We start from the raw sequence: 14,333 nt of genomic DNA, 5'->3' as shown, positions 1-14,333 counted from the left end.
TGCAGACACCCTGGACCCAAACTGCTACAGACCTATATCCATCCTGCCCTGCCTATCTAAGGTCTTCGAAAGCCTAGTCAACAAACAGATCACTGACCATCTCGAATCCCACCGCACCTTCTCCGCTGTGCAATCTGGTTTCCGAGCCGGTCACGGGTGCACCTCAGCCACCACGCTCAAGGTCCTAAACGATATCATAACCGCCATCGATAAAAGACAGTACTGTGCAGCCGTCTTCATCGACCTGGCCAAGGCTTTCGACTCTGTCAATCACCATATTCTTATCGGCAGACTCAGTAGCCTCGGTTTTTCTAATGACTGCCTTGCCTGGTTCACCAACTACTTTGCAGACAGAGTTCAGTGTGTCAAATCAGAGGGCATGTTGTCCGGTCCTCTGGCAGTCTCTATGGGGGTGCCACAGGGTTCAATTCTCGGGCCGACTCTTTTCTCTGTATATATCAATGATGTTGCTCTTGCTGCGGGCGATTCCCTGATCCACCTCTACGCAGACGACACCATTCTGTATACTTCTGGCCCTTCCTTGGACACTGTGCTATCTAACCTCCAAACGAGCTTCAATGGCATACAACACTCCTTCCGTGGCCTCCAACTGCTCTTAAACGCTAGTAAAACCAAATGCAACCGTTCGACCGTTCGCTGCCTGCACCCGCACGCCCGACTAGCATCACCACCCTGGATGGTTCCGACCTAGAATATGTGGACATCTATAAGTACCTAGGTGTCTGGCTAGACTGTAAACTCTCCTTCCAGACTCATATCAAACATCTCCAATCTAAAATCCAATCTAGAGTGGGCTTTCTATTCCGCAACAAAGCCTCCTTCACTCACGCCGCCAAACTTACCCTAGTAAAACTGACTATCCTACCGATCCTCGACTTCGGCGATGTCATCTACAAAATAGCTTCCAATACTCTACTCAGCAAACTGGATGCAGTTTATCACAGTGCCACCCGTTTTGTTACTAAAGCACCTTAAAGCACCCACCACTGCGACCTGTATGCTCTAGTCGGCTGGTCCTCGCTACATATTCGTCGCCAGACCCACTGGCTCCAGGTCATCTACAAGTCCATGCTAGGTAAAGCTCCGCCTTATCTCAGTTCACTGGTCACGATGGCAACACCCACCTGTAGCACGCGCTCCAGCAGGTGTATCTCACTGACCATCCCTAAAGCCAACACCTCATTTGGCCGCCTTTCCTTCCAGTTCTCTGCTGCCTGTAACTGGAACGAATTGCAAAAATCGCTGAAGTTGGAGACTTTTATCTCCCTCGCCAACTTTAAACATCTGCTATCTGAGCAGCTAACCGATCACTGCAGCTGTACATAGTCCATCGGTAAATAGCCCACCCAATTTACCTACCTCATCCCCATACTGTTTTTATTTATTTACTTTTCTGCTCTTTTGCACACCAGTATCTCTACCTGCACATGACCATTTGATCATTTATCACTCCAGTGTTAATCTGCCAAATTGTAATTATTCGCCTACCTCCTCATGCCTTTTGCACACAATGTATATAGACTCTTTTTTCTTTTTTTTCTACTGTGTTATTGACTTGTTTATTGTTTACTCCATGTGTAACTTTGTGTTGTTGTCTGTTCACACTGCTATGCTTTATCTTGGCCAGGTCGCAGTTGTAAATGAGAACTTGTTCTCAACTAGCCTACCTGGTTAAATAAAGGTGAAATAAAAAAATAAAACATTTTGGATGAACGTGCAAAGGTAACCTACTTTTTGAAGTGATTTGTTTGATAGTCAGATGAAAACATCCTGAATGGTTGTGTTCATGACACATTAATAAAAGGTAGTTCAATTTTACATGTCTTCACTATAAAACCCATATATTTTTTTGTGGCACCCATAGGACGGGTGGGGTGAGGGGGGCCTCAGACTGGCCTCCGCGCGGAGCCTCAAAATCACATAGTCCGCCCCTGCAAACAACAAAAACATTAGTCCTGGAAGCTTGACTTTTCCTGTTTAATACCTGGGGTCTATTTCCAGAGGAACGTTGTTATTCATTTTTCCTTTCATTCAGCACTCTCTTCAGGGTCATTACAGTTTCTTCATCACTGCCATATTGTATGTCCTTGGCCCTCTCATGCAGCTACTCCACAGAGCATTTGGTCCACACATGTTGACCTATCCTTCCTGGCTCTTGAATAACCATGATAATAATGAATAACTGTGGAAATGTTCTACTGTACAGCCTTTTAGACACATTAGAGAATCATTTATGCAACTCTTTATGAAACTTTATAGAACTACAAGGGGATGAGATTGTATTATTTTTCTGGTCATCAGATTTCCTTTCCTCAATAACTTTATTAGGTGTTGATTGTATGTCTCTGTCAGTAGGCCTTATGGAACTATCTTCCAAACGAAACAAAGAATAAATAGATAGAAAGGCCAGCGATTGAGCTGGGAAACAGTCTATGCCTGAAGCTATATGGTATGCAGACATGAAGATTCTGGCTCTCATTTCCTTCTTATAGTTTGAGTCTTATCTACATCCCTTTTTATCATATCTAATTTATCACTAGTGCAAATTCACACCTACAGTATATGCACAGATTATTATGAGCTGCAATTCAGCATTGTGTCATAGTGAATGAATCAAAGGCAAAAATATAATGATATAGTTTTTTATACATTTTTCCTCTAAACTTACATGTTCCTACTCTGTTAAATCTCCTTGTGGCCCTTTCAGTCATTGCACAGGGGAACAGAAACATATGCCAAGTTATTGTTTGAAAAGTCCTGATTTAGTTGGTCTATTCTTTAATCCTACTTTTTGCATAGTAAAAACACAAATTAATACCTGCCATCTTGTCTGGATTTTGAAGCCAAACTACTACAGAGGCAATTGACAATGACCCAGGTCACAATCCCATGGAAATCATGAGAAACATATACAGAAAGACATTCAGTAGTCAGACTCAATCCCCCACAGTGACGTACGTGTTGCTTTTGGCAGTGTGGATCAGTCTTAAGGGTCTATCAGAGTAACAAAGGTGTGTATGCACAGCAGTCTTCTAGAATATTGGACCGTTGGCATTCATACTTTTCAAATTGTCAGTGCAGCTCAATCCATTTCTCCAACTTTTAACACATTTATATGAGTAGAGGATGTGTAGGCTAATTGTGGGGAAGTGCACGTTCTGCAGATGGTGGTCTCAGAGCTGGTACCTATGTCACAATGGGATGCAGGACTATCGCGTCTCAGTGTCTGGGGACTATGATTTATGCTTAGATGGTTTATCAAGAGCCATATACTCTTACCGGCCAGTTTATTAGGGACACCCATCTATACTGAACAAAAATATAAACACAACATGTAAAGTGCTGGTCCCATGTTTCATGAGCTGAAGTAAAAGATCCCTGACATTTTCCATATGCACAAAAAGCTTATTTCTCTAATTTTAGAACAAATTTGTTGACATCCCTGTTAGTGAGACTTTTGTCTTATGTCAAGATAATCCATCCACCTGACAGGTGTGGCATATCAAGAAGCTGATGAAACAGCATGATAATTACACAGGTTCACCTTAAAATGTACAGTTTTGTCACACAACACAATGCCACAGATGTCTCCAGTTTTGAGGGAGCGTGCAATTGGCATGTTGACTGAAGGTATGTCCACCAGAGCTGTTGCCAGAGAGTTGAATGTTAATTTCTCTACCATAAGCTGCATCCAACGTCGTTTTAGAGAATTTGGCAGTATGTCCAACCGGGTGTCAAAAATGTTCCACAGGGATGTTGCTCCATGCCAACGCAATGGCATCAAGCGTTTGCTGCAGATTGGACGGCCATACATTCATGCTACAAACAGCCCGTTCCATCTCATCCCAAAGATCCTCTATTGCAGGGTTTCCCAACCTTTTTATAGTCCCGTACCCCATTAAACATTCAACCTCCAGCTGCGTACCCCCTCTAGCACCAGGGTCAGCGCATTCTCAAATGTTGTAAGCCTGCCACACACACACACTATACAAAACATTTATTAAACATAAGAATGAGTGTGAGTTTTTTTCACAACCCGGCTGGTGGGAAGTGACAAAGAGCTCTTATAGGACCAGGGCACAAATAATAATATAATAATAAGAAATAATTTTGCTCTTTATTTAACCATCTTACATATGAAACCTTATTTGTTCTTTGAAAATTGTGAAAAACTCACCACAGGTTAATGAGAAGGGTACGTGCTCCTGCTGACACCATAATTCGGTTGTAGAATTCTGTAACGGAGTGCGTAACTGGGTGCAAACCAGCCTGGAGTACACATACATTTACACATAACAATTCCTCACACAGACATGGGGGGAAACAGAGAGTTATGTGCAAGACAAGTAATGAGGGAACGCAAACCAGGTGTGCAGGAAAACAAGACAAAACAAATGGAAAATGAAAGGTTGATCGGCGATCGCTAGAAGACCGTTGACGTCGACCATCGAACGCCGCCCGAACAAGGAGAGGGACCGACTTCGGCGGAAGTCATGACACAGGAAGTATTAAGTCTTCCACAATAGTACGGGGCTTGCCTGTCTTAGCCACTCGGTAGCTTACCATATAAGACTCTTCTAGCCCCTTCTTATTAATGGTGTCTGTTGCTTTTACACATGTCTTACAACTCGAAAGTTGTCTTAATTCTTTCTCAAACGGAATGAGCAGCAGCTACGTTTTGCTACATAAGGACCGTTAGTGGAATTCCCGGAATTCCTGTTAGTGGAATTCCCGCGAGAGTAATGGTTAATGTGATGTTAGTTATTTGACTTAGCTACCTGTATTTTACGTTGTGTTGTTATTTCACTGAACAATTTAATTTTTTTAGGCAGTGAAACGAGCCTACTCAGGCGAGAAAAAAAACTCACACAAATGTATAGTCCCGTTGGAAAATATAAATAGACTGTTTGAAAATGTGAAGAATATTTTTGTACATTTAAAAAAAAATATTATTATTATTATATATGTTTTTTAAATGTGAATTACATTTTTATTTGGCTTACCCCCGACGGCATTGTGCATACCTCTGGGGGTACGCGTACCCCAGTCTGGGAATACCTGCTCTGTTGGGTTGAGGTCTGTGGATTTGCTGTGTGAGCTAGTTCCTTGTTTTAGCAAGAGTACGTAAGATGACTTGAGTCAGGCGGTTTAGCTTAGCGCTGTATAATATATGAGCTATGTGTATGAATATTTATATAACAAGGCGAAGGACACTGGGAGACTCTCAGTTGCATACTACTCGCCCATTGGATGAGAAAGTCAGAGTTCCCTCCCCTCTGACCTTCTCCTCGGATGGATTTTGAGAAGGAGGCGAGGACAGAGGAGAGAGGATGCGAAGAGTATGCAATTGAGAGTCCCCTTTTGTATACCGTTGTCCTAGCTAGCTAGCTACCGTGTCAACCCTGCCTCTTCTTCTGTGGGGTTTATCGCCAGTTGGCATCCAACGATAAGGTGCATTACCGCCACCTACTGTACTGGATCGCCCCCGCCTCCCACCTGTGTACGGGAGTCCTAGACCAATAGAAGTATCAAGAGGGGTTCCTGCAGATGAAGGAATGCCCCGAAATGCAGGCAGCAATTGCACCGTTCTCGAAAATTTGGGGCTCATATTTTGGAAACATAGTTTTAATATTTTATTTTACTACGGCTGCTTTTTGCTGACTGCAAGACAAGGCAAAAAGGCTGATCGCTGATGGACACACGCATGTAACATTTGAGCAGTGGAGCGTGACCACGATGTGGTTGTCTGAAATACCTATCCAGGCGTTGTAAGATCTGGCATGTGTCAGCAACGTTTGAGTATGGGAACATGACCAGTGACAGCATTTGTTTTGTAAAAAGCGGGCAGCCTCCGGTGCATGAGCCCAGACACGGTCAGGTAGAAATATTAATTGGAGAAACAACATGTCATTATGTTTTTGGGCAAATTATATTCCAGAGCTAATTGAAATCAAATGTCTGCTAATTAAACATCAATCTGACAATCCAATTTCTGAAGGCATATGTGGTTGTTGTGGCATAGACTAATAGGTTTGTTGCCAAGTTTTCAATTTGTAATTTTGCAAATAGGCCTTTAAATCAAGTGATTTAGAATGGTAGTAAGACGTGTTCTGTTGTAACAACTTTACAGGGTTGCAATAGCCGTTTGCAACTGTGTGGTTGTTTGGTAATGTAAAACGTTTGAAATGTGTGTGCTTGCTTCACCTGTTTAAAGAATGCATTAGGTATTCAACTGTAATCCATTGTTCAGATACCTGTTGAATTGCATCTGTCCCTCCACACCATCTGAAGATATTTAAGACATTCAACAATTTTCACGTGTAAACCCCCTCTTAGTAATCCTAAACCTAACTTGTTCACATGGAGCTGAGTGGCGGACGTATTGGAAAACTGCTGCCCTGTGCAGTGCTGGGTAATTCTGCAATGTGGCTTATAGCCGGACATCTTTATTGAGAGTTCTGCTGGCTTTCTGCAAAGGTTAAGTCTCATCATAAAGTCCTTTTGGGTTTACTGTTGGATTCTGCATTTCTATGGAGTTATAGTGGTTCCACATGCCAGTTGCTGCTTCTAGCAACACTGGTCCATTGCTATAACAATAGCATAGTTCACTAATAGGTCCCAGAAAACAACAGTCCCTGCAAAGCAAGAATGTTGAATAAAATGTCTGCCAGCTGTCTGGGTTCATCGGGTTTGTCATTTGTAGTTTAGGGTGTAATTTGCTCCAGGCCTGACAATGTGCCTTTCAAATAATCGATTTGGTGTTCCAACCCTCAGGAGACTAGGAGAAAGGAGTAGGCCACCTGAGTAATCTTTGTGTGCTGGCAACGGCAGAAGCTCCTCCAGTGGACTTTACCACCTCCGGTGTCCCAGATTTAGCTGAAACTGCCCACCATTAGCTAGGTGAGGATGTACTCCCATTGGAAGCAAGGTTTAGAGTACCACCAACTGCTGTCCCAGTTCCTGGTCCTGTGGTTGATCGACCTGTCCCTGGTCCTGACTGACAAACAGACCCATTCACCTGTGTCTTGAAGACCTCTAACCCCTCCTAATTGACCAGCAGGTGGCCAGCCATGCCCTTTGGTTACTGAGCTAAGCCCCCCCACCTCCAGAACCACCAGTTTAGTATTACACGGGCAGCCAGGGGCCCAATGCCATGCCACTGCGGCGCTAAGTCCCTCTACCTCCACCTACACCCCCCAACCTCTCAGAATTCCTAATGAACAGAATTTCCCTTTTTGATACATGTCCCGTATTTGGAATGGCTGTAGGAAATTCCCACCACTACCCTTGACTGGCTTTCCCCATTACCCAATACCCATCCAGTTCCTGCAGCAGAGGCGGGACTTCCTCCGCACCCTTTACATAGACTCACCTATGGCTAATCAGTGTGGCGGCCCGTGTTGTTAGTTTTATTGCTTTTCAACTTCTCATTTACCTTTTGGATGCGTTATAGTTTGTATGGCTTAATCTTGAATCTTTGATTTGATCACATTTATTATGATTGTTAGCCTAACTGATTGTTGCCATGTGCTCGTTGTACCTAAGTAACTCCTTTACCTTAGGATGTATGTTGTATATATTAATTAATTTACTTACATGCTGTTTCATACAGTATAGTTAAATAAAGGCTAAATTAAAAAATATATACACTACCTTTCAAAAGTTTGGGGTCAATCTTTTGAACGGTAGTGTTCATATTGTAGTCATTATTCTGTTACAGTATATTAGAGTATACTTTTGGGTTTATTTATATTCTAATAGTTTGACTACCATGTATGTTCTTTACCTTGTTTATAGATCAATCATCCAGAACCTTGTACCATATAAGATTTGGCATGGGTCCCCAGATCCTCAAAAAGTTCTACAGCTGCAACATCGAGAGCATCCTGACCGGTTGCATCACCGCCTGGTATGGCAACTGCTCTGCATCTGACCGTAAGGGGTTACAGAGGGTAGTGCGTATGGCCCAGTACATAACTGGGGCCAAATTTCCCGCCATCCAGGACCTATATAATAGGCGGTGTCAGAGGAAGGCCCAAAAAATTGTCAGAAACTCCAGTCACTCAAGTCATAGACTATTTTCTCTGCTACCGCACGGAAAGCGGTAATGGAGCGCCAAGTCTAGGACCAAAAGGCTCCTTAACAGCATCTACCCCCAAACCATAAGACTGCTGAACAATTAATCACATGGCTATTTACATTGACCCCCCCTTTGTTTTGTACACTGCTGCTACTCGCTGTTTATTATCTATGCATAGTCACTTCACACCTACCTCCATGTACAAATTACCTCGACTAACATGTACCAAGCACATTGACTTGGTACCGGTACCTCCTCATTATTGTTATTTTATTGTTACTTTTTATTATTTTTTATTTTAGTTTATTTGGTAAATATTTTCTTTACTCTTTCTTGAACTGTACTGTTGGCTAAGGGCTTGTAAGTAAGCATTTCACAGTAAAGTCTACACTTGTATTAGGGGCATGTGACAAATAAAGTGTGATTTGATATCATCCCTTTCCTTCCTACCATATAAACTGGGAATTGGCCCTTTAACTGTGCCTCTATATCCTCCTGTGTTATCAACACATCGCTGCAGAAGCCCACACGACCAGCATGTTGACCTCCAAATACAGTCCTACCAACCACAACCAGAACAATACAAATGTTCCGCCCAGTTTTTTTTTAAGGCTTGCTGTTTATTAATCTTTTCCTACAACAGCAAATTACAGAAGCAGTATTGAAAATAAAAGTTTTTTTTTTTTTTGGTAAAAAAAATGTGCACAAAATTTGAATGACAGTACAAAACGAAGCTCTAATAATCCAGGTAAATGGGGACATAACTATAGGAATTTTGTATACCTTTTTCAATAATGAAAACATCTCAATTTGTACATTTCTGAATTATATCACAATCTGAAACTATAAAAAAGAAGAAAGAAAATGAACACAGTTTTTTTCAGTTTTAGATTTTCTTTACAAATTAATGCTATAAACACAAACTTCTTAAATATATTTATCAGTGCAACATTGTTTCTTTTTAGTTTCCACCCTACAGTATCCTTTTCTCTAGTTACCAGACTGTGGATACTGTCCTCAAAGCTGAATGCACAAAACAGTAAGCATTGCAAAGTGGGACATCAAACCTGAAATGAACAAAAGCCAAGCTGAGCATGTGTTCACCACGGCACACGACATAGTACACAGATATAGCAGATGTCCTCCTGTTCAACATCATTATGTCTCTGATTGTTGTGGTGTAGAAAATCCAATGGGCCTTTCCAATGGTCAAGTCCTCCTTAGACCTTTACTTCCCCATCCAAAACTCTTTTGGAGCATTGCTAGATCCATCGGTAGGTCTCAAGAGATTTCAGAGTTTACATTGACGCAAGATATGCAACTTCAGCTGAAAAACATGTATAAAAATTAACCATCAAACACTGCAGTTTCCATAGTCAACCCACCTTCCTCTTTTTGAAATTGCCCGGGAGTCCATTCCAGTCAGTGCAACGCAAGAGGTCAATTTCCTGTGAACGTTCATTGAAAAAGGTGTGGATGTGGTTAAAAGGCTGCGGACCGTCCAGTAGTAGTGTGCTGATCACAAACCCCTCCCCAAGTAGAAGAGGTATCCAATCATCCTTTGGTAAAGACAACAGGGCGAGTGACCTGATTCGCCATGCATGATGACATCACTCGACCGCTTAGCTCTGTACCAGCGTCCTTCCCTTATGACATCCGCCCTGACATCGCAACATTTGGCTGCTACACGTTTTATAGACGTAAACCTAGGCCGTAGTGTGTCCAATATGTGACAACACAATACAAACCTATGATCATGATTATGAAAATCTAACCTGTGTGAACATGAAAGCCAGTTGTGAAAGCCTTTCTTCAGTAAGCCCCCATCAGCCTAAATCACTCTAGAGAGGATTTAGACGTTGAATGACAAAGTGCATTCTAAGTTGCAATGTTTTTTTTGTAGGACAATCTACAGATGCCTGGGAAAGGAGATACCTAGTCCGTTGCACAACTGAATGCATTCAACCAAAATGTGTCTTGCGCATTAAAGCCCTCTGAAGGGGGCTGCCTTAATCAACATCCACGGCACACAGTTGTTTTGGGGGGTAAACCGCCTTGCTCAAGGGCAGAAAGGCAGATTTCACCACCTTGCCAGCTCAGGGATTCAAACAAGCAACCTTTTGGTTACTGTCCCAACTCTCTAACCCGCTAGACTACCTGCTACCTATGGAACTAGAGGTGGTCAACTCCACTGGTCAACACATATAGCTAAAGCAAAGCAAAAGCAATGGTTGTTTTTTTGGTACGCTGGCAGACAGACATTCCGTATATCTTCCTCCACTGCTGCTGTTGATATGAGAGAAGAGGACAGACCCTGTGTGAGGGGAGGAGGATAGGGGTGTGTGGCTGCCATATGTTAATTAGTGTGTTGAAGTTAATAACATGAATACAACTGTTTGTCTTTTTTGATTTGTGTTTATGATAACTTGTTCGTTGTCCCCTCCGCGGTGTCATGAAGTGGACTGCATCTAGGGAACGGAGATGACATTGGCTGCTCAGTCAGGTTGAACGAGCAAGTCTTCTTTGAACGTGCACTGAACTGTCCTAACAGCAGTCTATCTTCACACAGCACACACAGAGTCTGCTCTCTCTTCCGGGAGAGCAACGAAATGAAACAATACAACCACAGCACTTCACTCTTCACGACAACAGTCACATGATTGTATTTACAACACAACCCATTGAAAAAAGGGATACCGCAGCTTTTTGTTGTTTTTTTACCTTTTACTTTCTTAAAAAAAAGGGCATTAAAATATATTAAAACTTATATACAATATTATGTGTGTCTGGGACAGAGGGAGAAAAGCGTCATGGAGGGATTGGATTGGATCATGTTTTGCAGACTTGATTATTAGCTAATTTAAAGCCCCTGCTTTAGTTTTCAGATCATTATCATAACGTTGTCAGAACTTAATGGAGGAAAAAACGCCAACTAAGATGTATTAAAGGCACTGTCAGAACCATCTACTGCCAAGGGGCGTGACCGTTACCCTTAACCTCTGATCCGCACCTGTAGACAGAGGCAGAGGGCAGGGGTCATAAGGGGGGGGGCACGCCCTGCTTCTATCCCCCCATGTGGCAGTAGTACCAACAACGTTGTCAGTTATGGTTCATTTTGGATTTTGATACTTCTCTTTCAACACAAAAATAACAACTTTGATTTAAAATAATAATAACAAAATGGTTTCTTCCTCCCAGAAAATGATAAATACTTTAAACATTATAATCATTAAATTGGTCTCAACACCAGCATCCGATTGTAAAAATGAATGAAAATCAAATAGAAAAATTAAAATAATCATCTCATCATCTGTACAGATTTTTTCTCCTGTATTTAATTTTGTACACAGTGTCCCCTACTGGCAGGTTCCTGTTACTGCAGCTCCTGAGAAAAACAATGGATCAGTCACAACCTCCCATTGGTTCCTGAACCTGGGCCTCCTCCAATGAGAGGCTTCCGGCAGTCCCTTTAGGCCCGGCAACTTATTGAGTCTTGGCTATGCCTACAGTCTTGTGCACTCCCCACACGCACGTCTCACTTCCCCCTCTCTATTCACGCCTCTGTGTATGAGTTCTGTGAATTGAGTTTGTCCTTCTTTAGCTTGACTCCATCCACCAGCTCAAAGTTATAGTTCTCCAGAGCGGATAAGTTCCTGTCAGACATGTGGCCATGTGAGCAGGCACAGTAGAGGACGACCCCACAGATGGCCCCCAGGAAGACCCCTAGGGCGCTCATTGCGATGATGGTGATGAGGATAGGGTCCAGTGTCTTGAGCATGTTACCTGCCCCGCCACTGACACCGTTCAGGATCTCATTGTTCTCCACGATCTCAGGGAAGTCTGTGATGTCCACAACTGCAGGAGAGAATGAGCAGAAGAGGACAACATTCATCTCATATTTGTAGATAGCTGTTGCATATGTTTGGACAAAACTTTTTTTTTTGTGCTTATTTTTCAACACTAAATCCCTATGCTGTGTGTAAGATAAGAGAGAGTGAAGAAGAGGTTGAGCAGTGAAATCTGTGGTAATCTCGTAACCGCTTTGTATCAATATGTAATGGACTTACGGATTTCATTGAATCTGTCTTCAGGCAGCATGGGCTCTGTAGGAACATCAGGATCTGTTGAGGAAGACAGAGAGATAGTTAGAAAAGTCCTTCCCTCCAGCACAACAGTAGAATAATCATTTCTCTCTTTATTTAACTAGGCAAGTCAGTTAAGAATAAATTATTATTTTCAATGACGGCCTAGGAACAGTGGGTTAACAGCCTGTTCAGGGGCAGAACGACAGACTTATACCTTGTCAGCTCAGGGGTTTGAACTTGCAACCTTCCGGTTACTAGTCCAACGGTCTAACCACTAGGCTACCCTGCTTAACATGATATAGAGGGCCGGTTTCCGGGACACAGATGAAACATAGTCCTGAACAACAACAAAAAAGCACCTTCAAAGGAGAGTCTGCTTTTTAGTCCAGGACTATGTTTCATCTGTGTCTGGGAAACCGGCCCTAAATGTAGAGGCCTGTAGAGACAGGTGTTCTTAGGTCACTGGCTCAAATCCGGCTTGAACGATCAATGTAGCAAAGAAACACTCACCCTTGCAGTCAGCCATGTTCAGATTGTCAAGGATCTTGATATCGTCCACAGCGATATCACCCCAGCTCTTCCTCTCCACCAAACCTTCAATCACCACCTGGAAGAAAGAGAGAACAACCTTTTGACAACTTTACAACAACCTCTCAACAACTAATTTCCCAATGTAAATCCCCTCGCTAATCACTAAGTAGCACTAATCAAACTAAACGTGCCCTGCAACTAAAACAGTGTTGAATTTATACATATCAAACGTACATTACATGGTCAAAAGTATGTGGACACCTGCTCGTCAAACATCTCATTCCAAAAATAATGGGCATTAATATGGAGTTGGTCCCCTCTTTGCTGCTGTAACAGCCTTCACTCTGAATCGTCATTGTATGCTGTGGCATTAAGATTTCCCTTCACTGGAACTATGGGGCCTAGCCCGAACCATGAAAAATAGCCCCAGACCATTATTCCTCCTCCACCAAACTTTACAGTTGGAACTATGCACTGGGGCAGGTAGCGTTTTCCTGGCATCCGCCAAACCCAGATTCGTCCGTCGGACTGCCAGATGGTGAAGGGTGATTCATCACTACAGAGAACGCGTTTCCACTGCTCTAGAGTCCAATGACAGCGAGCTTTACATCACTCCAGCCGATGCTTGGCATTGTGCATGGTGATCTTAGGCTTGTGTGCTTCTGCTCGGTCATGGAAACCCATTTAATGAAGCTCCTGTCGAACAGTTCTTGTGCTAACATTACTTCCAGAGGCAATTTGGAACTCGGTAGTGAGTGTTGTAACCGAGGACAGATGATTTTTATGCACTACGTGCTTCAGCATTCCCGTTCTGTGAGCTTGTGTGGCCTACCACTTCGTGGTTGAGCAGTTTTTGCTTCTAGACGTTTCCACTTCACAATAACAGCACTTACAGTTGACCGGGGCAGCTCTAGAAGGGCATAAATTTGACCAACTGACTTGTTGGAAAGGTGGCATCCTATGACGGTGCCACATTGAAAATCACTGAGCTCTTCAGTAAGGCCATTCTACTGCCAATGTGGTGATTGCATGGCTGTGTGCTTGATTTTATACAGCTGTCAGCAACGAGTGGGGCTGAAAAAGTCAGAATCCACTGATTTGAAAGGGTTGTTCACATACTTTTGTATATATAATGTAGTTGTAATGTATATGAGACATACTACATTGATCTGTCCAATCCTATAGATCAGAGACTCTCTCTCCATACCTGATAGGGTTTACTGGAGTGCGGCACCAGCACGCGTCCCTCTCTCCAGCGGTTGCCCTGGTGACCGCTGACGGTCCACAGAAGTATGTCGGCCATGCCATCCACCGTCTCCTTCCTCTGTTTGATGTGTAGCGTGCCGATGTGCGAGCCAAACATGTGGTACCAGAACGAGACGCACAGGTCAGACTGACCGACTGTCACCACCGGACTGACCAGCCTAGCAACCTCCGTTTCCTGGGCGCCCGTCGCTAGTGTGTAGATAAAATTACCAGAACCACCTGGATGGGACATGACAAGGGGAAAGGGCCAATGAGAAAAGGAATATGTGATGTCATCACTCTTCAGCTAAAGGGCAGTGGTGGGAAAACAAATCACCTAGTGGCAAACCTTGGTTTTGACAGTTAGAATA

At 43.0% G+C, this 14,333-nt stretch overlaps 1 protein-coding gene across 2 annotated transcripts in view; it reads right to left on the bottom strand.

Annotated features, from left to right (window-relative positions):
* Positions 1 to 8,700: 8,700 nt before the first annotated feature.
* Positions 8,701 to 14,333, bottom strand: part of LOC139420412 (neuropilin-1a) — an 81,508-nt gene continuing 75,875 nt past the window's right edge. For both annotated transcript variants that reach the window (XM_071170493.1, XM_071170492.1), the window contains exons 16-19: positions 13,925 to 14,202; positions 12,697 to 12,793; positions 12,169 to 12,222; positions 8,701 to 11,956 (exon numbers count right to left, since the gene is read on the bottom strand). In XM_071170493.1, the coding sequence (XP_071026594.1) occupies positions 11,655 to 11,956; positions 12,169 to 12,222; positions 12,697 to 12,793; positions 13,925 to 14,202 (731 nt within the window). In that variant the 3' untranslated portion in view covers positions 8,701 to 11,654. The remainder of the gene's footprint in view (positions 11,957 to 12,168; positions 12,223 to 12,696; positions 12,794 to 13,924; positions 14,203 to 14,333) is intronic.

This window comes from Oncorhynchus clarkii, chromosome 11, assembly GCF_045791955.1.
Source record: "Oncorhynchus clarkii lewisi isolate Uvic-CL-2024 chromosome 11, UVic_Ocla_1.0, whole genome shotgun sequence".
NCBI classification, from domain to species: Eukaryota; Metazoa; Chordata; class Actinopteri; order Salmoniformes; family Salmonidae; genus Oncorhynchus; species Oncorhynchus clarkii.
Note: the sequence above shows the minus strand (reverse complement) of the source record. Positions and strands in the feature narration are given on the sequence as shown.